The following is a 24,213-nucleotide window of genomic DNA, read 5'->3' on the forward strand; positions in this document are numbered from 1 at the left end:
GGTTGCTAATAGGATTATGTTAGTAATTAGTAATCAATATAATAAGTTGTTAGTGGTTTGTTATTAGGGTTGGTTTATTATGTTTTAGTAATTAGTAATCAATATAATAGGTGGTTAGTGGTTTGTTATTAGGGTTGGTTTATTATGTTTGTTAAGCTAGTAATAGTATATACGGAAAAGAAAGAGACTAAAGGAGGGATTGATTAGAATAAACTGGGAAAACTCTTGGGAGAGCTAGCAGACTTCTCGAATGTCTGCCAATCTATCTTGTAATCGAGTCTAATTCTTGTTTTCAATAATAATCTTTTCTTGGTTCTTATCAAATTGGTAGCAGAGCACTTTCTTACACAAAGATTGCTTTCGAAAACGAATATGAAGATTTGGCCACATAACATAGGAATGATTTTAGATCTTCATGTTTCTGGCAGTGGCTCGTCGCAACCAGATTTGGAACGTCAAAACTGATGAATGACCTTAGAGAAAATGCGAAGAGATCTAGAATCGCGTGAGGCTGACGGCACTCCGAGCAATTTTTCGCGATCTGGTGCGATATCGCTCAAATCTGAGTCAATCGGCGTCAATCTGAGGGCGAATGAGGATCGGAGGCCAGGGACGGAGGCATATCTTCTCAGAGAAGAGGCTAGGGTTTTCAGACTTGGAGATGTTGGCCAGAATCGTGGGGAACCGCACAAGGAAGGGTAGATTAGACTGCCGAAGGGGAAGGTGGCTGAACGCGAGGAGAACCCGCGTAGCGGAGGGGTCGATCTCGACCATAATTGACCCAATCTGCGACTGGGCCAGTAGATCAACGCCGATTGGGGCTTGGAAAGCCCATATCTGCTACGAGGAGGGCCGATCGACGCCGGATTTAGCCTGGGTGGTGCTCAGGGTTGGCGAGAGTTACAATTCGACCATAATCTTTTGGATCCACGACCTGGAGGTCATATCGGTGGGAGCGGTGCCGTGGAGTGCAGATTGGTGATGGGCTGGAGCTGAACTACGACTAGAGGCTGCGCGAAGGAAAAACGGTGGAAAGGGCGCTGACAGACGTGGAAAGGCAGAGATGGGGGCGATTTGACAGTGGGCTGTGGTCAGAGGGGGAGCGGCGGTCTCGCCCGGCGACGTTTGGGGCGCTGGGCTCACAATTTCCGGCGCGGCTAAGGCTGGGCTTGGCGATTTGGCTGCGGTTTGGACTAGGACACATGATTCCGGCGATGTTGAGGCTGTTTCCAGCCGGAATAGTAGTGACCCACTCAATTCCGGTGATATTATGTGTAGGACATGGAAGTTTGGCTCAAAACCTTTGGTCGGTGGGGCTGAGTTTTGAAATTCCAGCCAAATGAGGGTTGGGTCACGTGTTTCCGGTGTGGGCATGTCCAATTCTTGTATGATTGTGTCTAGGCAGCGTAATTTTAACATTATTGGGCTTATTTCTGGCTCAATAAGGGTTGGGCTTAAAAATTTCAAGGAAAGTGGGACCAATTTCAACTTGCCTAAGATTGAGGCAATTAATATGCCATTTTCCTCCACCAGTACTTTTGGTTTTCTACCAGAATTTCGATCTGACAGTAACTTGAAATCGCTTGATATTTCCAGCAGTTTTGAACTTTCTGGAAAATTGCCTGATTCAATTGGAAACCTTAAGTCCTTGACTATCTTGAATCTTGGAGAGTGTAATCTTTCAGGCACCATTCCTTCTTCTATTTCAAACCTTTCTCAACTCCAACGTCTTGATCTCTCAATAAATAGCTTCAATGGTCCGCTTCCAACTAATTTGGGAAACCTAAAAAAGCTCACTGTTCTTTACCTTTCTGGCAATGAATTCATAGGTGATTTGCCACGTTTACTTAGAAACCTCACGCAATTGGAGGAGTTAGATCTTTCCTACTGTAACTTCGACAGCCAAATTTTGAATTCAGTAACAAACCTCGTGAAGCTGAAAAAAATTGCTACTTAGTGATAGTAGTTTCGTTGGTCAAGTTCCCTCTTCGCTTGGAAACTTAACACGACTGGAAGATTTGGATCTTTCATCGAATAGATTTAATGGGGAACTTCCCTCTTCACTTGGAAATCTCATAAAACTGAAGTGCTTTGATCTTTCACAAAATAGTTTTAGCGGTCATATTCCGTTTTCACTTGGAAATCTCATGCAACTAGAAGATCTAGATTCTTCATGGAATAGTTTTAGCGGTGAAATCCCGCCAACCCTTGGAAACCTTAGGCAACTAGGCCTTTTGCGTCTTTCGTCCAATGTTTTAACGGGAGACTTTCCATTATCATTGGCGAATCTAAATCGTCTCTCGGTCTTGGATCTTTCTTGTAACCAATTGACAAAGCTCTTTGATCCTTTCAATGCATTGGAGAAACTTGCAGGTCTCACTTCTCTTGACTTGTCAAACAACTCAATTGCCGGAGCCATTCCGTCTTCCTTATTCAGAATACCTCTCTTGGAAGAGCTACGGCTTGACCAAAACCAGCTCACCTCTCTTGAATATGACAACATCTCTTCAAGCTCATTGTGGTCTCTTGACCTTCGTTTTAATAATTTAACCATTGAGCTTAGCATCTTCTCGGAACTTAGCCACCTCTCATGTCTCTATCTGTCGCACAACAACATATCAATGCCAAACGAAGGTGTGAATGTCACTTTTCCCAAATTTAGTGTGTTGGAGTTGTCTTCGTCAAACATAAAGCGGTTTCCAGATTTCCTGAAAACGCAAGATGAATTAGCTCACTTGGATCTTTCCAACAATAAAATTTCAGGCAAAATTCCCAAATGGTTCTGGACAATAGGGAAAAGTTTTATGTCTGAATTGTATCTTTCTGACAATTTTATCGACGGGTGGGAAGAATCCCCTTCAGTTACTCCATGGGAGACATGGCGCTTGTTAGACTTACACGCTAATAACTTAACTGGAGCAGTTGATCCCATACTTTGTAAAATCGGACTCCTTGTTCTTGATCTCTCCAAGAATCGCTTGAATGGTACCGTTCCTCAATGTTTCGGTAACTCAAGTGAACTCGTGGTGCTGCATTTGCAAGATAATAACTTTCATGGAAACTTATCCAATAATATGTTCACAGAATATGGTTGTGAGATATTTAAGGCATTGGATCTTAGCCACAACCATTTGCAAGGCAAGGTTCCACAGTCTTTGATCAAATGTCAAAAGTTGGAACTTCTGAATCTCGGTTACAATCAAATGAGTGATGTGTTTCCTTCATGGCTGCAAAATTTGCCAAACTTGAGGGTTCTTATGTTGGTATCATATAAATTCCATGGTCCTATATGGTCTCCAAACAAACCTTTGGCGTTTGCAGAATTGCAAATTCTCGACCTCTCTTTTAATCATTTTAGTGGACTTTTACCATCGGAGTTCTTTAAGAGTTGGACATCCATGGCAAAAGCTCCTTCTGATCAAGAGCCATACACTACTTTTTAAAATGCATATTTGCCTGCAATGGGTGGTATCAGTTATGACGAGCCGGTGACGGTGATCGATAAGGGCAACGAACTGGCGTATTAAAAAATTTTACCTATCTTGGTGTGCATTGATCTTTCCAATAATAGATTTCGCAGAGAAATTCCAAGATCTTTAGGTAATCTTCGGTCACTGGTTGCGCTCAACTTGTCAAGCAACAATTTCAGTGGCCCCATTCCATCATCTTTGGGGCAATTGACTGAACTTGAGTCATTGGATCTCTCCACAAACAAGCTCTCAAGTAAAATTCCTCAGGAACTAACTAAGCTCACATTTCTTCAATATCTTAGGCCTATTCACTTTGCTGATTCGAGTTTAGAATTTAAGTTTTTTTTACAATAAAAAGCTCTCACAAATAATCACATCTAATTTTTTTATTACAATAAAAAATTCTCACATAAAATCACATCTCAACTCAAATTCTAAATTCGAATCAGCAAAGTGAATGGGCCTTAATCTCTCCAAAAACCAACTCACCGGCCCAATACCACAAGAGAGACAATTTAGCACATTCCTAAATTCGTCTTTTGAGGGAAATTTGGGACTATGTGGGCCCCCATTGTCGAGGTACCATAGCCAAGAATCAGAGTCAGGGTATGGTTTTGGTTTCGGCTGGAAAGCAGTAGCAATTGGATATGGATGTGGACTAGTGATTGGGCTTATCACTGGATATGTCGTTATTTCGAGGAGACCCAACTGGCTTGTAAGAACTTTTGGTGGCTTTATACTCAGGTGAACATGAATCCACCGGGACAGGACGGTAAAAGGTACTTACATATCTTTTTTTTTATTGTAAGGCAATCACTGCTTTATAACTTATGTAAAGATTTTTATTTTTATTTTTTCTCATTATAAGTACTCCTACTTCTATATTTGTTGAAAATCAAATAAAAAAAATGATGTAAAACTAATGAAACCAGATACAAATGTAACGCTCTCTAAAAAAAGTCCTATCAGTAGGGTATTAATAGAATTCTCCTCATCCATAAACTAGTTGTTTCTTATGCTTTCGTTTATGTCTGCACCTTTGATCATAAAATATTTGTTTTTAATTTATTTTTGATAAAAACATGCTTTCTCTTGCATCTTATATATTCATGGTTTCTTTGAGAGAACCATTACTTGTCTATTGAATTTTAATGGGCTTTTAAAATTTAACCCGTGGTAAGTAAAATGTTATTTTTCTAATTTTAAAGCTGTTTTATCCATTTTATTGGTAGATTATGTAGAATCACAAAATTGACAATTCAGTTTGTTTTCCTTGGTAATTATAAAATATTTTAACAGGTACCTTTAACAAAATCTAAAGCAGAAGCCCATGGTCCAACTCCATTCCATTGCACTTGCTCTTGCAGAACAAGGAGACCAGGAACGGACGAGTGTTGTAATTTTCATAAACCTTGTGGACCAAAGTGACAAACTCGAAAAAGAGTACGGAGCAAGTTTTCCTTTCGGAAAAACCCAAAATAAAAAGCCGTCTTTTTCTTGTTTGCGCCAAACAAGTTCGTTGCCTTCCCTCCAAAAGAATCAGATGGTCTCTCATTTTTTACCCTCATAAGCGTCAAGCAAATCCGTCGTCCTCCAGGGGCATTTCTGTAAATTCGTGCAAAGCCCCATGGCGGAATCGCTGACCTTCAGCCTCCGCATCGTCGCCGTCGACCACTACATGGCGGCGCCGATTCCAGGCCTCGACATCTCCTACAGTAGCTTCCACGGTACCCCACACTACTACTTGAGCTCTGTTTGGTTACCATGATTTTGCTTGAATAGTGATTTTCTTCTTCGTTTTCAGTTTGCGTTTAGGGTTAGGGCCGGCTCAAGGAATTTTGGGGCCTTAAGCAAAAATTGGGGGGTGGGTGTGGGGTTCAAAAATTAATAAAACATCGATTACATCTTCATATTTTATTAAAAAATAATTAAAATATTTGAAATGAATTCAATTAAATAGTTATAAAATATCTACAAAGAAATTTAAGTAATAGTAATTAATAAATTAATAAGAAATGAGCAAGAGAAAATGTTTAGTCTGGGAGAAAAAAGTTTTATGCACAAATAATTTAAAACTTGTTCAACCTAGATAATCTAAAATAGTTTTCTGTTTTTTTTTTTTAGTAAAAATAGATGAAAGTACTATTCTTTAAAATAAAAAAAAATAAGATTATCCTTAATTTTCTACTTAAGAAAGCGTCGTCTGTTTATATTTGAAAAAAAAAAAGTCTTTTGTTTATCTAAATGGTGCTATTTGAAGTGTGCTATTTAAACCATTTAATAATTCGGTTTTTTTATTTTATTTTATTTTATTTTATTTTTTTTAAAGTTGTTTGAAGTTAGAGAACGTTTCAAGAGTACTTCTCCTAATATTTTCTCTGGTTTTTTGGATGATTTATGCTCCATTTTGGACGTTTGAAATCTCTAAAAACAAGGTCTTTTAATGCATAATTAAAAGATTTTTTAAATTTATAATCTTATAATGCCTAAAAAATAGGTTATTGTGGTTTCAAGTTCCAAAAAAGTGGGACCTTAATCAGTACCTAAAAATGTGGGGCCCTAGGCAATTGCTTAAGTTGCCTAGGGGTTGAGCCGGCCCCAAGGGTTAGTCTAGTTTCTGGAATTTGATTGTTTATTGTCTGCAAAATGGGTTGATTTTGTTGATTTTTTTTTTTTCATAAATTAACGGTGCCAAAATTCCTGTAATTCGAAAATTTTGATTTTACGGTTTATTCGCTCCGCGGATTCGAGTTTTCAATTCGAGTTAAGATGTGATATTTTCTTAAAATTTTTAACTGTAGCAGAAAAAGTTAAATGTGACGTTTTCTGATAGTTTTTTACTCTAAAAATCTAGAATTAAAAACTCGAATTAGTGAAATAAATGGGGGCCTTTATCTTTGAAAGTCTGATTTCCTTTTTGAATCTTTTTTTATTAGGCGGGAAAGTGAATGAGGTTCCTGTTATAAGAATATACGGCTCGACTCCTGCTGGTCAGAAAACTTGCTTGCACGTCCATCGAGTAAGCTTACTTTCTACCTTTTTCATTTCACTGTTATTTAATATTTTGATATTAGATTTTTGCGGTCACATTTTTCAAATGTTTTGATATAAGCGTTAAAATTTTTCTATTTTTTTTCCCCTCAATTTCCATGGTTGATTTGCACGTATGATTTCTGTTCCTTGTGGAATACGCCTTTGTGGCAGCGGTAAAAAATAATTCTTTGGTGTTCTTTGTGCTAATTATTTATAATTATTGATTTTTTGTTTTTTGTTTTTTGTTTTTTTGTTGGGTAGGTTTTTCCATATCTGTATGTGCCATGTGCCGATATTCACTCTCAGGAAGAAGGTATATAGCAGTAGCATCTTTCATGTCTGAGCTAATGTCTAAATGAAGATTGAAATAGATGTTTTTGTCAGAGGGACTTGCAAATTTGCTTCTTCTTCTTGTCTGAGCTAATGTCTAAATGAAGATTGAAATAGATGTTTTTGTCAGAGGGGCTTGCAAATTTGCTTCTTCTTCTTCTTCTTCTTCTATTTGCTTCTTCTTCTTGTCTGAGCTAATGTCTAAATGAACATTGAAATGGATGTTTTTGTCAAGATTGCTTCTTCTTCTTGTCTGAGCTAATGTCTAAATGAAGATTGAAATAGATGTTTTTGTCAGAGGGACTTGCAAATTTGCTTCTTCTTCTTCTTCTTCTTCTCTTCTTTCGGGGCATACGCGTCTTTCGGGGCACAAAATAATTTAGGGTTTCTACTATTTTTTGGTTGCATAGGTGATGCATACGCGCATGAAATATCTCTCGCCATGGAGAAAGCCTTAAAGGTAGGAATGCCTCCTTGCATCAGATTGAGTTCTCCTCTTACTCTTGTATTTGTTTTCTATGCTCTTTGTTCTTTTGCTATGCAAATTTTGGATGCTAAAGTACAATGCTTGAAATCTTCCAGCATAAAAGTAAGACAAGCTCGAAACGGCAACATGTTCATGGTTGCAGCCTTGTCCGAGCAAGAAAATTTTATGGTTATCATTCATCAGAGGAGCTCTTTGTGAAGATATTCTTGTATCCTTTTCTTTTGTCCCTTACTCTTTTATGGTCCAAAATAGAATTTTCGAGTACCTTGACAAAATATAAGCTACTACCCCCATGATGTCTCTCGTGCTGCTAATCTCCTTCTGGTATAGATCTTGAATACCATCTCACTTGTATTCCTTTGTTGCTAACCATGCTGCTATGTTGTGGATATCTATAATTCCTTTAGTTTTATTCTTTTAGACAACATATCATTTCAGATTCATTTCGGATGGGTAGGGCCCCCCTTTAGTACTTTGTTCGCTCGTTTTAGAAGAAACCATAAAGTTAGAGTTTACAGGAGTACATATATTTTGTCTTTGGTTTGCCTTTACTTATTTATGTTTCCGAGTATGGAATTTATTTATTTATTTATTTTTTACCTTTGATAAGAACAATTTAGAACTGCAGTTGAGTTGCATGCCTAGCGGTTATTCTATGCTGACCTTAAATGTTGAGATCCTCATCCTATGTTTGTGTGTGTATGTGTTTTTTTTTTTAAGTCATTATCGGTGGAGCTTATTCTGGTTCGTAGAGCTATTTTTTTTTTTTTTTTTAATTATAGTAATACTTTCTTTTCAGAGTGGTGGCGTTCTTGATAAATGTTTACAACCACATGAAGCACACATTCCGTTTATTCTTCAATTTCTGGTAAATAGCTTCCAGTGAAATGAAGCATTCATTTGGATTTTTATGCTTTCTGTAAGACTGTAAGAACTTAATATGGTTTCTGTGTTGTCTGGATTAGCTAAATAATCAGTTCTTGAATTTGTTATTAATCAGGAATTATTCCTATTATGATTACATTAGTTCTGTGTTACAAACCCATTAGGTAGAACTCACCCTTGCAACACTGGCTTGCAAGGGGAGGGAACCCAAGGGCTTATAAACCCACTATTTGTCTTATAATCATTTTCATGTGGGACTTTTGGTATCTAACATTCTGTTGCTATTACTTCTTTCTTTCTTTTTTTCTTCATTTTCTTGCCTGATTGCTGTTGTTGCTTTTTACCTCTTTCTTATGATGGGAGCTTTTCATTTCTTAGGTGGACTACAACTTATATGGGATGGGTCATATACATCTGTCTAAAATGAAGTTTCGTCATCCTGTACCAGATGCTTTCTTGCCGAAGAAATCTATTAACACTGAACAAGCTAAAAAGGGCATGGATCCCTTCACATGCGCGCCAACGGATTCTGAGGTCAATATTATCACTTGCCTATACTGGATGGTTTTTGATAAATTTATCAATATTCTTGCTTTTGGTTAGGATTTTTGGAATTTGAACGGAATGATTTTTGTTTCTGTAATGGTTTGAATTCTGTTTCCTCTACTTTGCATTAGGCAGATGTAAGTGGTAGCCCATCTTTTGATTCATATGTTTGGATATCTTCCACGGTTCCAGCTGACTGGATGTGGCCTTCTCCTAGCGATTTTGATGTTTCGTCAAATCCAGAGATCAACTCTATTAAATGTCAAAGTCTTTGTCAACTTGAGGGGGATGCTACAGTAGATGGTTTGTCTAGCTTCTGTCACTACTCCTTACTACATCTGCCTAGGTTACTTTTTTTTTTTGGGTTAAAGTAATAGATTATTTATGGTTTTGTAGAGATTCTTAATCAGCAGTTTAAAATGTACACATCCTTATCACAAACTCGTACGGACGTGAAAATGGTCCAGTCACTTGTACCAATTTGGGAGGTATACCCGTCATTCATGTCGCTACTAAGATGTGTTGGATTATGTCTTACAATTTTCTGACATTGTTTTTGTGTTTTGGGTATTTTAGGAGGAGTATGAAAGAACTGGGATGCATGAGCTGGAAATTCCTTCTGATCCTAGCAAACCACTGCCAGAAGATGTTTTAAGAACTCTCTCACTTGGTCCAGAGTTTATGAACAAATATGTTGACTTGCATAATGAATTGCATAATGAAGCAGAAAGCCCTTTGTGTTTGACTCCGTTAGAGAAAGATGTAACATCTGTACAGCTGATGACGTCACCAAATGAGGCAAATGCGGTTAGATTTGCCCATGTCCTGAATAATGATGACGGAGAATCTTCAGAGTGCCTTAAAGAACGACGCGTAGTTGGATCTTTATCTTCACAGGAGGAAGATGGTGCAATCCCCTCTGCAGAGAGGGATGCCAATGTTAAATTCTCATTTAACGGTGAACTTCCAGCATCTCAAATGATTGAAGCTTTAGATAAGAAGGTAATCAATCATATTTTTATGCATTTCTATGAGCAAATATGAGAGATATGAAAGAATTATCTTTACTGCACAATTGTGAGGTTTTTACAGAGTACATATAAATACAGAAACTATAAGACTATTCTAGGAAGGTACATAAACGCAAATCACCCTAACTAATTACCCTTTATTTTAGTTTGACTAAATCTTCCTATTTACAGCCCTATGATTCGGTATATTTACTGCTGAATATTCCATTTCCAACACTCCCCCTCAAGCTGACTTGTAGATATCTTCCATAGCTAGCTTGCCTATTAAGAAACTGCCTCTTGTGAAGTCCTTTAGTGAGTATGTCCTCAGTTTGATGTGTAGTTGGAACATAGGGAATACAAATTAGACCACTCTCAAGTTTTTTCTTAATGAAGTGTTTGTCTACTTCGATATGCTTAGTCCTGTCATGTAGACTGGATTGTGGGCAATCAAAATGGCAGCCTTGTTGTCATAGTAAACTTTCTTGGGCAATGTTATTGAAATCTTCAAATCTTCCAATAGTCTCTTTATCCACGTGATTTCACAAATTCCATGTACTAGTGATCTAAACTCTGCCTCAACACTACTTCGTGCCACCAGACTTTGCTTTTTGCTTTGCCAGGAAACAAGATTTCCTCCAACAAAGGTGTAATATTCTGAAGTTGATCGTCTATCATAAACGCTTTCTGCCCAATCAGCATCTGTAAAGACTTCAACCTGTATCTTGGCACGTTTTTTGAACATCAAACCTTTTCTTGGTGTTCCTTTTAGGTATCTTAGGATTTTTTTAACTGCATCGAAGTGCTCATGTCCTGGAGAGTGCATGAACTTACTCACCATGCTAACCGCAAAAGCTATATTAGGGCGAGTGTGTGACAAATAAATGAGTCTTCCTACTAATCGTTGAAACTTCTCTCTTTCAATCACATCTTCGGCCTTAGCAGGATAAAGTTTTAGATTAGCTTCAACAGGTGTTTCAGCAGCTTCGCATCCCAGAAGACCTGTTTCACTAAGTAAATCAAGGATATATTTCCTTTGGTTTATGAAGATACCTTCCTTCGATCTTGCAAACCCCATGCCGAGGAAGTATTTTAGTGTTCCTAGGTCCTTAATCTCGAAGTCTTCTGCTAGTCTTTTCTCCAACCTTGCCAGTTCTTCAAGATCATCACTTATCAAAATTATGTCATCTACATAAACAATTAGAACAATAATGTTCCCTTTCTCCGAGTGCTTATAGAATCTGGTATGGTCTGCTTGACTTTGATGAAGACCATAACTCGTTATAGCCCTTCCAAACCGATTAAACCATGCTCTAGGGGACTGCTTGAGACCGGACATGGACTTCTTAAGTCTATAGACTTTATCTTGGCCAAAGAAACTTTCAAAGCCTGGTGGTAGACACATGAACACTTCTTCTTCCAAGTCTCCATTAAGGAAGGCGTTCTTCACGTCTAACTGATGTAAGGACCAGTTTAAATTTACTGCAAGAGACTTTAATACACGGATAGAGTTAATTTTAGCTACAGGAGCAAAAGTCTCTTGGTAATCAATACCGTAGGTCTGAGTAAACCCTTTGGCTACAAGTCTTGCTTAGTATCTCTCTATGCTACCATCGGCCTTGCACTTTACTGTAAACACCCATTGACAACCTACAGTTTTTGGTCCCTAGGTAACTCCACAATCTCCCATGTTTCATTTTTGCGTAGAGCATTCATCTCTTCCATTACTGCAAATTTCCATTCTGGATCATCAAGTGCTTCTTGAATATTTCTTGTAACAAACAAATTAGAGATTTTGGATGTAAAGGCTCTATGAGACTGAGAGGGTTTATCATAAGACAAATATTTAGCGATTGGATGATTAGTACAAGAGCGTGTGCCTTTCCTAATAGCTACAGGAAAATCAAGATCTTCAAAGAATTCAAGAGGAACTTTCGTAGGTAAAACTGAGGAATTATCAGGTTGAGAAGGATTCAGATTACTTGATGTGTTTATAGGCTCATTACTCGGGTCATCTGATTGATTCAGAACGAAGGGATTAGTAGGTTCTCTACCCTTTTGATGATTCTTTCTCCTAGAGTAAACAAGAAGCTCATAATTGCGTCCCTTAGGATTGGTTGGTGGTATTTCTCCCCCTATCGAAGATTCAACAATGGCTGGCAAAATAGTACTAGGATTAGTAGCATTCCTTTCAAAAAGATTTAAGTTTGTTCCTTGATTAGGTTCAGACTCCACAAGTTTCGCCAAAAGGTCTGGAATGACATCCCAAAAATTTTCTTCCATGCTTTGTTTCTCCCCCTGAAGAAAATTCTTTTGAAAATATGGTTGATTTTCGATGAAAGAAACATCTAAAGTAACAAATCCTCGTAGTAGGATTAAAACACTTATAACCTTTTTTATTTGGAGCATAGCCATAAAAACACTTTTCAGCCCTTGGATGTAATTTTGACTGCCCTTTATTAGATAAATGAACATAAGCAGTACAATCAAACACTTTAAGGGGTAAGTAAGTTTGACTCAATACGAGTTTCAGGAAAAATATTTTTTAGACACCCAAGAGGTGTACTATAATTTAGGACATGAGTAGGCATTCTATTAATTAAGTAGCATGCCGTTAAAACAGCGTCTCCCCAAAGAAATTTTGGAACATTCATTGAAAACATAATGGCATGTGAAACTTCAAGTAAATGTTTGTTCTTTCGCTCGGAAATTCCATTTTGTTGGGGTGTATCAACATAACTAGATTGTTGATGAATTCCTTTTTCCTTTAAAAAATTCCCAAGTATTTCTTAATAATATTCGGTGCCATTATCACTGCAAAGAATTCCAATTTTAGTTTGAAATTGGGTTTCAATCATTGCATAGAAATTTTTGAGCAGATATTCAACTTCAAATTTTTCACTCATTAGGTAAACCCAACATAAACGAGTATGGTCATCAATGAAGGTTACAAACCATCTTTTTCCAGAAATCATTTTGATCCTTAAAGGACCCCAAACATCACTATGAATTAAGTAAAATAGTTTTGAAGCTTGATAAAACCTTAAAGGATAAAAAGTTCTATGGCTCATTGATAAAATGCAGTTTTCACAATAGAATTGAGAACAATCCAAACCTTTAAATAACATAGGAAACAATTTCTTAAGATAAGGAAAACTAGGGTGTCCTACCCTATAGTGCCAGGGCATTATTTTATCCTTTATAGGAATAGAACTAATACTACTATGACCTTGAGCTTTTTTACTCTTAGAGTTGTCATTTTCAAAATAGTAGAGACCATCTATCATCTTAGCACTGCCAATCTTCTTTCCCGAATTCTAGTCTTGGAACACACAATGAGATTCAAAAAAGATGACACAACAATTAGAGTCTTTTGATAATTTACTAACTGACAATAAGTTACAAGCAAGTTTTGGTACATGAAGGACATATTTTAGAGATAAGGTTTTAGACAAGTGTATCAAACCTTTGCCAGCAATTGGAGAAAAGGACCCATTAGCTATACGGATTTTTTCATGACCAGAATAAGGAATATAACTTTGAAACAGATTAGGTAAACTAGTCATATGATTGGAAGCTCCTAAATCAATGATCCAAGGAGTAGAATATGAGAGTAAATGACTAGATAATTCAGAGTTGGATTTTAGCAGCTTTAGAATATGATCAACTTGCTCTTTGCTGAAAGGAACAGGCTCGGCCTCATGTGCAGTAGGTTTACGGGTGAATCTCCCTTCATGTTTCCCCTTCCAATTCGCTGGTTAACCGTGGATCTTCCAGCAAGTCTCACGAGTATGTCGTGGCTTATTGCAATAGTCACACCATACACGGGTCTTCTCATCTAGTTTCCTTGCAGTGTCACGGCTGATATAGGCTTTGGCTGTAGTAAGGACAGAGTTCTCAACTATTTCCAGAGTATCTAGAGACCTTCTTACCAAGCATGACTAGGCGACAACTCTTCTCTCGATGAACTTTAGAAAAAACTTCTCCAAGAGAGGGCAGGGGTTGTCGCCCGATGATCCTTGCCCTAACCTCATTAAATTCCACATTTAAACCAATCAAGAATTTGAAGATCCGGTTATCTTCCACGGTTTTTCTGTAGTGATTACAGTCCTCAGTAGATTTCCATTCATAGTCGCTGAATAAGTTTAAATCCTGCCACAAACGGTTCAGTAAGTTAAAATACTTTGTAACACTATCCTCACCTTGGCGGATTTCTCCGAGTTTCAGCGTTAATTCAAACACTTGGGACTGATTTCCCAAATCTGAGTACATTTGGTTGATATTGTCCCAAAGCTCCTTGGCAATGTGATAACACATGTAGTTCGAACTAATATCCTCCTCCATAAAATTCACCAGCCATGTCATTACCATAGAATTCTCAGCGTCCCAAGTAGGATAGGATGGATCGGTAGCAGCCGGTTCTTTCTTCTCCCTAGTCAGATAACCGATCTTCCCTTTGCCACGAATATACATTCTAACAGACTGTGACCAGCGTAAAAAATTTTCTCCATTCAACTGGTAGTGATTTGAATAGAGTGAGAGTCGTGATTAGAAACATGGGGCCTGCCAGGATTTTCTTGAGTTTGGGAAGGAGGTGGCTGGTTTACTGGTATGTTTATTGACTCAGTAGTGTCAGACATGGTTGAAGAAGGGAATGATTGAAGAAGGGAATTTCTAGTTTTCGAATAGGGGTTGGCGGCTAGGGTTGTCCATCCCAAAAGCTTAAGCTGCTAGGAGGTGGCCCAACAATAGTTTTATACTTTAACACTCTCCCTCACGTGTGGGCTGGACAATACGCAATCGTGTGGGTAAATTAATTGAAAAGCCCAACACGTGAATATTTAAGCATGAGATATATTAAAGACCCAACACATGATGACAATTTAAATGGGGATAAAGAGTGAAATTATGGGAGTTTGAACTCAAGACCTCCCGCTTTGATACCATACGAGCAAATATGAGAGATATGAAAGAATTATCTTTACTGCACAATTATGAGGTTTTACAGAGTACATATAAATACAGAACTATAAGACTTTGTGGAATTTCCCTCAAAGTTGTCATATTTAGATTTATTCATAGAAGGAAATTAGGGGTTTATAGAATCTGGATTCTCCTATTCTGATTCCTTAGGTTTAGGAGGAAAGTTTCCTATCCCTTATTTTCAGGGATTTGTTACCCTTGTTAGTTATGTAAATCGTGTATATAAGTGTGTAATGGTTACCGATTAATTCAATGAGAAAATAGAAGATTATTCTTCCTCAAAATCTTCATGGTATCAGAGCCCGGTTTTCTGAAAAAAACCCTAGCCGCCATTCCCAGCCGTCCCTCATAGCCAAGCACAGCCATGGCATCCGAAACAACCAACTCTACCTCTGAAGTTCCTTCTCATTCCGATCAAACATCTGTTTTTCCAAACTCTGGACATTCTGGAAATTCCGGAAATCTGAAAATCTTTCACCCCTGATCACTAGCCACAAACTCAATAGGGAAAACTTCCTCCAATGGTCTCAATCAGTCCGGATGTTCATCTGTGGCTGAGGCAAAGAGGATTATCTAATAGGGGAGATTCCAATTCCGAAGAAGGATGATGATCCATGCTACAAAATGTGGAAGCCGAAAATCATATGATTATGTCCTGGCTCATCAATTCAATGAATGTTGATATTGATGAGAATTTTCTTCTCTATGAGACTGCACAAGAAATTTGGGAAGCAGTAAGAGAGACTTACTCTAGTTATGAAAATACATCGGAGTTATTCGCAATTGAGTCCATCCTTCACGATCTACGGCAGGGAGACCTCATAGTGACACAATACTTCAACACACTCACCCGTCATTGGCAGCAACTAGACATGTTTGAAAGCCACGGATGGAAGTGCCCTGAAGACACTGTCCTGTATCGAAAAATAGTGGAGCAGAAGAGGACATTTAAGTTTCTACTGGGTTTAAACAAGAACCTAGATGAAGTTAGAGGCAGGGTGATGGGAACTAAGCCTCTTCCGAGTATTTGAGATGCCTTTTCTGAAGCTCGCCGTGAGGAAAGCAGGAAAAAGGTCATGATGGGTGGTCAACATTCATCTCCAACGTTGGAAGGATCTGCCCTCACTGCCCGTGGCTTACGTCCTCCAAATCAGCAGGATTCTCGACAACAAAGGAAGGGAAGAGCATGGTGCGATCACTGTGCTAAACCTGGCCACACCAAGGACACGTGTTGGAAGATACATAGCAAACCTGCTGACTGGAAACCATCAAGATTAGGTTCTGACAGAGACAGCCGTGCAAGTTCAGCCATCACAGCCGATGAAAAGCCAGTCACTACCGAGTCATGTCCCTTCACCAAGGAACAACTTGAAGCGCTCCAAAAGATTCTAAGCAGTTGGAAGATACACAGCAAACCTGCTGACTGAAAACCATCAAGATTAGGTTCTGACAGTGACAGCCGTGCAAGTTCAACCATCACAGCCGAAGAAAAGCCAGTCACTACCGAGTCAGGTCCCTTCACCAAGGAACAACTTGAAGCGCTCCAAAAGATTCTAAGCAGTACCCTCTCGCAGCACGCTGCTCCTGCCCCATCCGCGAGCATGCACGCACAAGCAGGTAATTCACAATCTGCATTCCTTGTGTGTGCTAAACATTCAAGACATTGGATTGTTGACTCAGGAGCATCGGACCATATGACGGGAGATGGGTCTCTCTTTCATGCATATCAACCGAGTACTACCAATCTCACAGTACGCATTGCCGATGGTTCCTTGTCTACGGTGGCCGGGATTGGATCCATTCGACTCTCACCCGAAATCATCCTCAAATCAGTGCTTCATGTCCCTAAACTCGATTGCAACTTAATGTCCATCAGTAAGTTGACTCGTGATCATCATTGTGTTACTAAATTTCTTCCAAATGTGTGTGTTTTTCAGGAATTGGGTTCGAGGAAGAGGATTGACAGTGTTGAGATGTGCTCGGGACTCTATCTCTTCAAGATACCTCAGCTTGGATAAGCTTTAGTTGGGAGCAGAAACCTTCCTACGAGTTAGTCAGTCAATAACTTCAGTCCTAAGTTTGTCTTTAATTCCAGTGTCAATAAAGATTGTGAAGTCATGTTATGGCACTATCGGTTGGGTCATCCAAACTTCATGTATCTCGAAAGGTTATTCCCGCATTTATTCATCAATAAAAGTTCAAAATTTTTTAACTGTGAGATTTGTCAACTTGCAAAACACACTCGTTCTATTTATCCAAGTGTGCCCTACTGTCCATCACAACCATTTGCGTTGATTCACAGTGATATTTGGGGACCTGCTCGAATAAAAAACATCAATGGGGCACGATGGTTTGTGACTTTTGTGGATGATCATACACGACTCACTTGAGTTTTTCTTATGAAAGAAAAGTCAGAAGTTGATAGAATATTCAAAGCATTCAACTCCATGATCCAAACACAGTTCAGTACTAAAATTCAAATTCTTAAATCTGACAATGCTAGGGAATATTTCTCTTCAGTTCTAGGCAACTACCTGTCCCGACAGGGGATTATCCAAATAAGTTCATTTGTCAATACACCCCAACAAAATGGAGTGGCTGAGAGAAAAAATCGTCACTTGTTAGAAGTAGCTCGATCCCTCACGTTTTCCACTGGTGTTCCAAAGTATCTTTGGGGGGAAGCCATTCTTATCTCTGCATATCTCATCAATAGGATGCCATCCCGTGTTCTAAAATTTGGTACACCACGTCAAGCCCTCATTAACATCTTCCTTCATGCTCGTGTTCTTTCCTCCGATCTTCCTTTCAAATTTTTTGGATGTTCTGCATTCGTCCATGTATACCCCCAAAACAGGAGTAAGCTTGATCCAAAATCCATCAAATGCGCCTTTATTGGTTATTCCACAAATAAGAAAGGTTATAAGTGTTTTTGTCCCAAAATAGGAAGAGTCTATGACACAATGGATGTGACATTTTTTGAAAAAACTTATTTCTCCAAAACTGAAATTCAGGGGGAGAGTCATCAGAAAGAACTTCAGCTTTGGAGTTGGGATTCCTTGCTAGAACAGCCTGGAACGAGCTCAAATATACAGCCACAAAATGCCGAGTCTAGCCCTATGTCCAGTCCAGTCCATGTACCATCAAATCAGCCAGAAACGTCTCCATTCAGTCCAGTCCCTGAAGCTTCGGCTAATCCTAATATTCCTTCCTTGAGTCTGCCCAGTCCTCTGCCAGTAACTAAAGAACTTTAGGTATACACTAGGAGGAAAAACAACTTCAGGGGGAGATTGAGAACTTGGCACATCTCATACCTATCCAAGAATCTGAACCGGACCCAATGATTGCTGAAACTAGCACAGGAGGTGGAAATGAGCCGGAACAAAAAGGATCACATGAGACTCAGACTATAGATGATTCAAGACTACCTATCGCCTTAAGGAAAGGTACTCGAACCTGTACTCAACATCCAATCAAGAATTATATATCATATGCAGATCTCTCTCCATCCTATCGAGCCTTTACTTCAGGGCTGGATAATGTTCAAATTCCAGCACACATTCAAGAGGCTCTGAGTCACCCAGGATGAAAACAGGCTGTCCAAGAGGAGATTATGGCCTTGGAAAAGAATGGAACTTGGACTATTACTGAACTCCCGCCAGGAAAGAAAAATGTGAGTTGTAAATGGGTCTTTACTGTGAAGCACAAGGCAAATGGAAGCATTGAAAGGCTTAAGGCTCGGTTAGTAGCAAGGGGCTTTACTCAATCCTATGGTGTTGATTACCAGGAGACCTTTGCTCCTGTTGCAAAGCTTTACACCATTTGAATACTCCTCTCATTAGCAGCGAATTTGGACTGGAAACTTCATCAACTTGATATAAAGAACGCCTTCCTTAACGGAGATCTCGAAGAGGAGGTCTACATGGAAGTTCCTTCGGGGCTGCAAATAAGCAACAACAACAATAAGGTGTGCAGGTTATTGAAGTCTCTGTATGGGCTTAAACAATCCCCACGAGCGTGGTTTGGTAGATTCTCAAGATCCGTAAAAGAACAGGGATTTATTCAATGTCAAGCGGATCACACGCTCTTTGTAAAGCGCTCTCTCAAGAACATATTAGCCATTCTCATCGTGTACGTTGATGACATTATCCTAACCGGAGATTACGAGGAGTTACTGAAAATCAAACGATCCTTGGCTAATGAATTTGAGGTAAAAGATCTTGGTCCTCTACGGAACTTTCTAGGCATGGAAGTGGCTCGATCAAAAAGGGGAATAGTTGTCTCTCAGCGCAAATACATCCTGGATTTACTCAAAGAAACTGGTATGCTAGGATGTAAACCTGCAAGCACCCCTATGGACTCTGCAAAGAAGTTAGGGCGTGAAGAGGAAGGACTCCCAGTGGACAAAGGAAGATATCAACGTCTAGTAGGGAAGCTCATTTATCTCTCCCATACTAGGCCTGACATTGGTTTCGCAGTAAGTGTCGTAAGTCAGTTTATGAACCATCCGATGGAGGAACACATGGAAGCTGTGTACATAATTCTCAGGTATCTAAAGATGATCCCTGGAAAAGGGTTGTTGTTTAAGAAAAACGGTTGCAGAAATATAGCTCTATACTCTGATGCAGACTGGGCAGGAAGCCAGGTAGACAGAAGGTCGACCACAGGGTATTGCTCTTTAGTCTGGGGGAATCTTGTAACATGGAGAAGTAAGAAATAGACTGTGGTTTCCAAAAGCAGTGCAGAGGCTGAACTAAGAGCCTTAGCAGCAACGATTTGTGAAGGAATATGGATCAGGAGAGTTATGACCGAGTTTGGGGTTGGAGTTTGAGAAGTCAGTGACACTTAAGTGCGATAATCAGGCTACTATTAGTATCGCAAAGGATCCAGTTCACCACGACAGAACGAAACATGTGGAGATAGATCGGCATTTCATAGCAGAGAAGATTGAAAACTCAAAAGTGCAGTTGGTCTACACTTCTACCCGGGAGCAACTTGCAGACATCTTGACAAAGGCGCTGCCAGGACCTAACTTTGAGGAACTATGCAACAAGTTAGGCATGTACAATATGTACAACCCAACTTGAGGGGGAGTGGAATTTCCCTCAAAGTTGTCATATTTAGATTTATTCATAGAAGGAAATTAGGGGATTAGAGAATCCGGATTCTCCTATTCTGATTCCTTAGGTTTAGGAGGAAAGTTTCCTATCCCTTATTTTCAGGGATTTGTTACCCTTGTTAGTTATGTAAATCGTGTATATAAGTGTGTAATGGTTACCGATTAATTCAATGAGAAAATAGAAGATTATTCTTCCTCAAAATCTTCACTATTCTAGGAAGGTACATAAACGCAAATCACCCTAACTAATTACCCTTTATTCTAGTTTGACTAAATCTTCCTATTTACAGCCTGTAACAATCTTCCTATTTACAGCCCTATGATTCGGTATATTTACTACCGAATATTCCATTTCCAACAATTTCTTTCTTCCACCTGTATGTGTGGGCTTTTTCATGGCGTTGCTTATCTTTGCCCTGTTTCACAGTTCCTAACGCTTGTCTATTTTATTGTAGTGGAATTACAAAATTGCTTCACTTGTGCATTGAATTTCTTTTCCGTTTTTTTTTTGTTTCTTTTCTTCTTTCTCTCTCCTGGTATTGCATTTGACTGATCAATTAGATTCTAATTTTTGTGCTGTATACATTTGTGTGGTTGGTATAGGAGTGTTTTAATTTGTCTATAATTTCTATTTGTGCAATCGGGTCTCTTTTAACTCTGCTTCTATTTTGTTTGTTCTTCAATTGTACTGCCTTTTCTTTCTCTTGTGTTTAAGCCCCCAGCTGAAAGCATTCATTCGTTTGCTTTTCTATCTAGCAATATGTCATGTGTTGTTTATATTTCCTTTACTTATTCACTATTCTATTCTTTTTAAGGAATACTATTTTGCATGTTGTTTGCTACATTCACTGTGTTTTGCTTCAAGATCTTTAGAGGGCATGATTAATATACTGTGGCCGTTTGAATATCTGCTTTTGGCCTTTCTTTTTGGGTAATGAATTGTTTATTTTTCCTTACATATATTCTTTTATTAAAGAAAAAAAAAAAAACTCCAACAGTGTCATCATAGTGTATGGATTCTATGCCTACACCTTTGGAAGCAACTCATAGTGTATGGGATTCTATGCCTACACCTTTGGAAGCAACTCAATTACCTGCTTCTTATGATTGCCGTAAAAATATATTGGGTTATTAATTGAAAATTACTTTTGTGTTACTTTACTGCACGGGTTTGTGTTAAATTCGTGAAGTTCTTCTAGGGTGCTTTGGAATCTTTTCAAATGGCCCCACGTTATTTAATAAAATTTTCACTTCCTTTTGACTTTGACTACAACAAAACTGGTTTCATCAAGTACCCAATTCCGTGTTTATTTGCAAACTTTCGACAACAATTATCGATTCAATTCACAACTTATTCAAAGATTTGTTTCAACATAATTGTTAGATTTGGATTATTGTAACTAATATTGGAGCATGCATAAGACTTTTGATATGCAATGAGGATTGTATGAGTCAGCTCGATTGTCTTGTCTTTTGTTCCATGCTTGTCTATGTTACTTTACAAATTGCCCAAAAAGCCTGAGCTGATAGGAGGTGTGCCAAGAATAGTATTTACATTCTTACTTTAGTCTTTTATGTCTAATTTGAATTATATATGTTTTTCAGGTTGCAGATAAGGACGCCTTGGGTCTTCTAAAGTGGCTTGCCACTTCTCAGGCAGCAGATGACATAAATTCTGATGATGAACTTCTGCGTGATACCATTTTGAGTCCATTTTTGCCCGCAACCAGAATTGAGGAAGTTTTGGAGAAAGCTAATATGGATTATGAGAGTGAATCTCAAAAGGAGTGCCAGGACATTCTTGATTCAGTTGATGATTTTGTTGACTTTAAGGATATAAAGGAGAGAGCTGATTTTACTAAAAATAGCCGCTGTCCCAACCTTTCATCTGGAGATTTTATTCCCCAAGTGGATGGTGCTGGCGATGATATGTTTACTCCCCCTGCCCGATCAACTGAAGATTTTTATGCAACTGAGTGCAAGAGAAATTTTGATGAGGCTTGTGAACAGCAGGTATTCTTGGAGGATACTCTTAGTGGGAAAAAGGTAGTGGAGGATGCTCACTCAAGCTTTAATCATAAGCACAAAAGGAAAAAATTGTTGTGGGGTTCTTTACCTTTTTCCACAAACGAAAAGTTAAAGGATGAAAGTTTCTGTACTGATACCAAAGGCCCCATCACTACCAGTCCTTTGTCTGGATATATGGGAGAACATGAACATTCTTCAATAAAAAATGTGAAGACTGATATTTGTGATGGGAATGAGACTGCTCCACTGGTTGTGTGCTCTGTGCGGGACTTGATGAGGAGAAAGCGACACCACCGAGTTGAGTCTCTTGAATGTAGCTCTCAGGGGCTAGAAAAGTCCCTTTCAGAAATGAAACGAAAAGATAATATCTTCCCAAGAAATTTAGATTTTCAAGTGTTTCCTATTGATGAGCCTAACAAGAGGCCTTGTGTGTCTCTTAGCTTTCCTCCATTTGCTGCTTCGCTTCAGGAGGTTTATGATGTGAAAGCAACTGGTGATGACTCTCCTGGAAAACTCCCCATTTTGTCTAGGAGTGGCAGCTCCTTGGTTGGTAGTACAGCAGATGATGGAAATTTTACTTCTCATAAAAGTGATAATAGCTATGGTAGTGGAGTGGCCACTCGATCTGGGAACTTCTTATCCACAGGTCCTTCTTATGTGACAAGATCCTCACTTTCTATGCCTGGCGGTCCTGATTCTGCAGCTGCTATCGGCCATTCTAAGAACAGTCAAGAACCCAGGGTTCTATTACTGAAGTCTGATTTTGAGGATAACACATTTGCTGCCGAGAGATTGGAGCCAACAAATGCTGCTGCTTCAAGCTGTCATCAAACTGCTGTTGGGCGTGATGAGTTGAATGTGAAGAGTGGCAAGGAAGGTCGATCCTCCAGGGAATTGGAACATGAGATGTCTCCTAAGAAATCAGTTGCAATGAATATGACAACCAACATAAATGCTTTAAACAGTGGACAGAGCCAGGGAGGAGATGTTCCGCTGGTTATTACAAATCGACAAGATATGGACCTAATTTGTTTGACCTTCTACAGAAAATCCCCTGCTACTGATTGGATTACCGGCCCATCTAGAAAAGCTTTTTCTGATTCTTTTATCTCTCATGTTCCCTGTCAAGATAAGGAATCTCATGATGGAGCATCAGGTTTAGCTTTCAATTTACAATCTTGAATAATGTATCTTGCTTTGACCAAGTTTGCTATTCCTATTACTATTTTGAAGAAGTTTTTATTTAGAATATGGAACTATTTGCTGCATGTGGTACATAGGAGCTTGAGGCTTTCTATAGAAGCAAATTTCATAAAAAAGGCATTTGCATTTTTGGTTCTGATGATTGGAATCCCTGCATTTGGTATGTCAATAGAGTTTGAAGCTTTGTATTTTAGAAATTTTCATGCAAGAGTGTCTACGTTGGGGCTCTATGTACTATTTAGAAAATGATGTAATGACACATGGTATCACCTATTTGTTAGATGTAGAAACTATGGGTTACGTGATACATCTTGACTATGAAGAATTAGAAGAGTGTGAGTTTGTAACTTTTAATGATTATGACAATTTTATGAGACTTTGCTAATGTATTTTGTGAATTTTCTCTGAATTTAAGAATGAATTCGTCAGATTTTGGATTCTACAACTGCTGCTTTATTGATTCTTTGCTTCCTTCTACTTCAAGTGTTATTTGGTTAAAGAAATTCAAGTTTTTGAGGGTCTTTTTCTTGGGATTTTTTTAGGATTCTACAACTGCTGCTTTATTGATTCTTTGCTTCCTTCTACTTCAAGTGTTATTTGGTTAAAGAAATTCAAGTTTTTGAGGGTCTTTTTCTTGGGATTTTTTTATATTCATCTCATTCTGATTGTCTTTTCATAGTCAATGTTGATGAAAAATTTTCCTCTGATTAAGGGAGAGCTTTGGATGATTTTCTGCCATTCTTTATGGAAGACTGTCAAGGAGAGGCAGAAATTCAGACCAAGTGCATTACAGTTAATGAATCTACTTCGGAACATGAAGCTGCTGTTGGTGTCCCCGCACACTATCAAAATGATGGCTCATACTCGTATTTGTTAACACCTCTAGTTTCGCCCCCTTCATCTAAAAATGTGAAAAGATGGCTGTCAATTGGTAAAAAAAAAAAACTATACTTAAGTTGCGATGTTTGGGCATTAGTTTTCGGAATATAAATCTAGTTTTTTGTTTTGGACTTCTAGGTACTTCAGTGGAGGAAAATACAAAATTGAGGAAGCCTACATCTCACAAAGGTAAACATTTCAATGCTTTCTTGTTTTAGTCTTAAATTAGGAACTCTTTATCAG

The 24,213-nt window shown here is 38.6% G+C and overlaps 2 protein-coding genes across 4 annotated transcripts in view; both read left to right on the top strand.

Annotated features, from left to right (window-relative positions):
* Positions 1-2,147: 2,147 nt before the first annotated feature.
* On the top strand, positions 2,148-3,443 carry LOC21384889 (receptor like protein 42). The gene has a single exon (XM_024173079.1). It carries the CDS (start codon positions 2,148-2,150, stop codon positions 3,441-3,443), a length of 1,296 nt encoding a protein of 431 aa, XP_024028847.1.
* A 1,358-nt stretch (positions 3,444-4,801) lies between these two features.
* The window catches only part of LOC21384891 (DNA polymerase zeta catalytic subunit), a 35,000-nt gene continuing 15,588 nt past the window's right edge, over positions 4,802-24,213 (top strand). For 2 of the 3 annotated variants that reach the window (XM_024173076.1, XM_024173077.1), the window contains exons 1-14: positions 4,802-5,197; positions 6,407-6,489; positions 6,765-6,816; positions 7,244-7,293; positions 7,416-7,528; positions 7,602-7,644; positions 8,120-8,188; positions 8,584-8,739; positions 8,883-9,054; positions 9,148-9,239; positions 9,328-9,753; positions 21,466-23,044; positions 23,804-24,022; positions 24,109-24,159. In XM_024173076.1, coding sequence (XP_024028844.1) covers positions 5,098-5,197; positions 6,407-6,489; positions 6,765-6,816; positions 7,244-7,293; positions 7,416-7,528; positions 7,602-7,644; positions 8,120-8,188; positions 8,584-8,739; positions 8,883-9,054; positions 9,148-9,239; positions 9,328-9,753; positions 21,466-23,044; positions 23,804-24,022; positions 24,109-24,159 — 3,205 coding nt within the window. In that variant the 5' untranslated portion in view covers positions 4,802-5,097. The remainder of the gene's footprint in view (positions 5,198-6,406; positions 6,490-6,764; positions 6,817-7,243; positions 7,294-7,415; positions 7,529-7,601; positions 7,645-8,119; positions 8,189-8,583; positions 8,740-8,882; positions 9,055-9,147; positions 9,240-9,327; positions 9,754-21,465; positions 23,045-23,803; positions 24,023-24,108; positions 24,160-24,213) is intronic. The other variant, XM_024173078.1, reaches the window with a different exon arrangement.

The sequence above is a fragment of the Morus notabilis genome, unplaced genomic scaffold (genome assembly GCF_000414095.1).
Source record: "Morus notabilis unplaced genomic scaffold, ASM41409v2 Scaffold3831, whole genome shotgun sequence".
Taxonomy (NCBI): domain Eukaryota; kingdom Viridiplantae; phylum Streptophyta; class Magnoliopsida; order Rosales; family Moraceae; genus Morus; species Morus notabilis.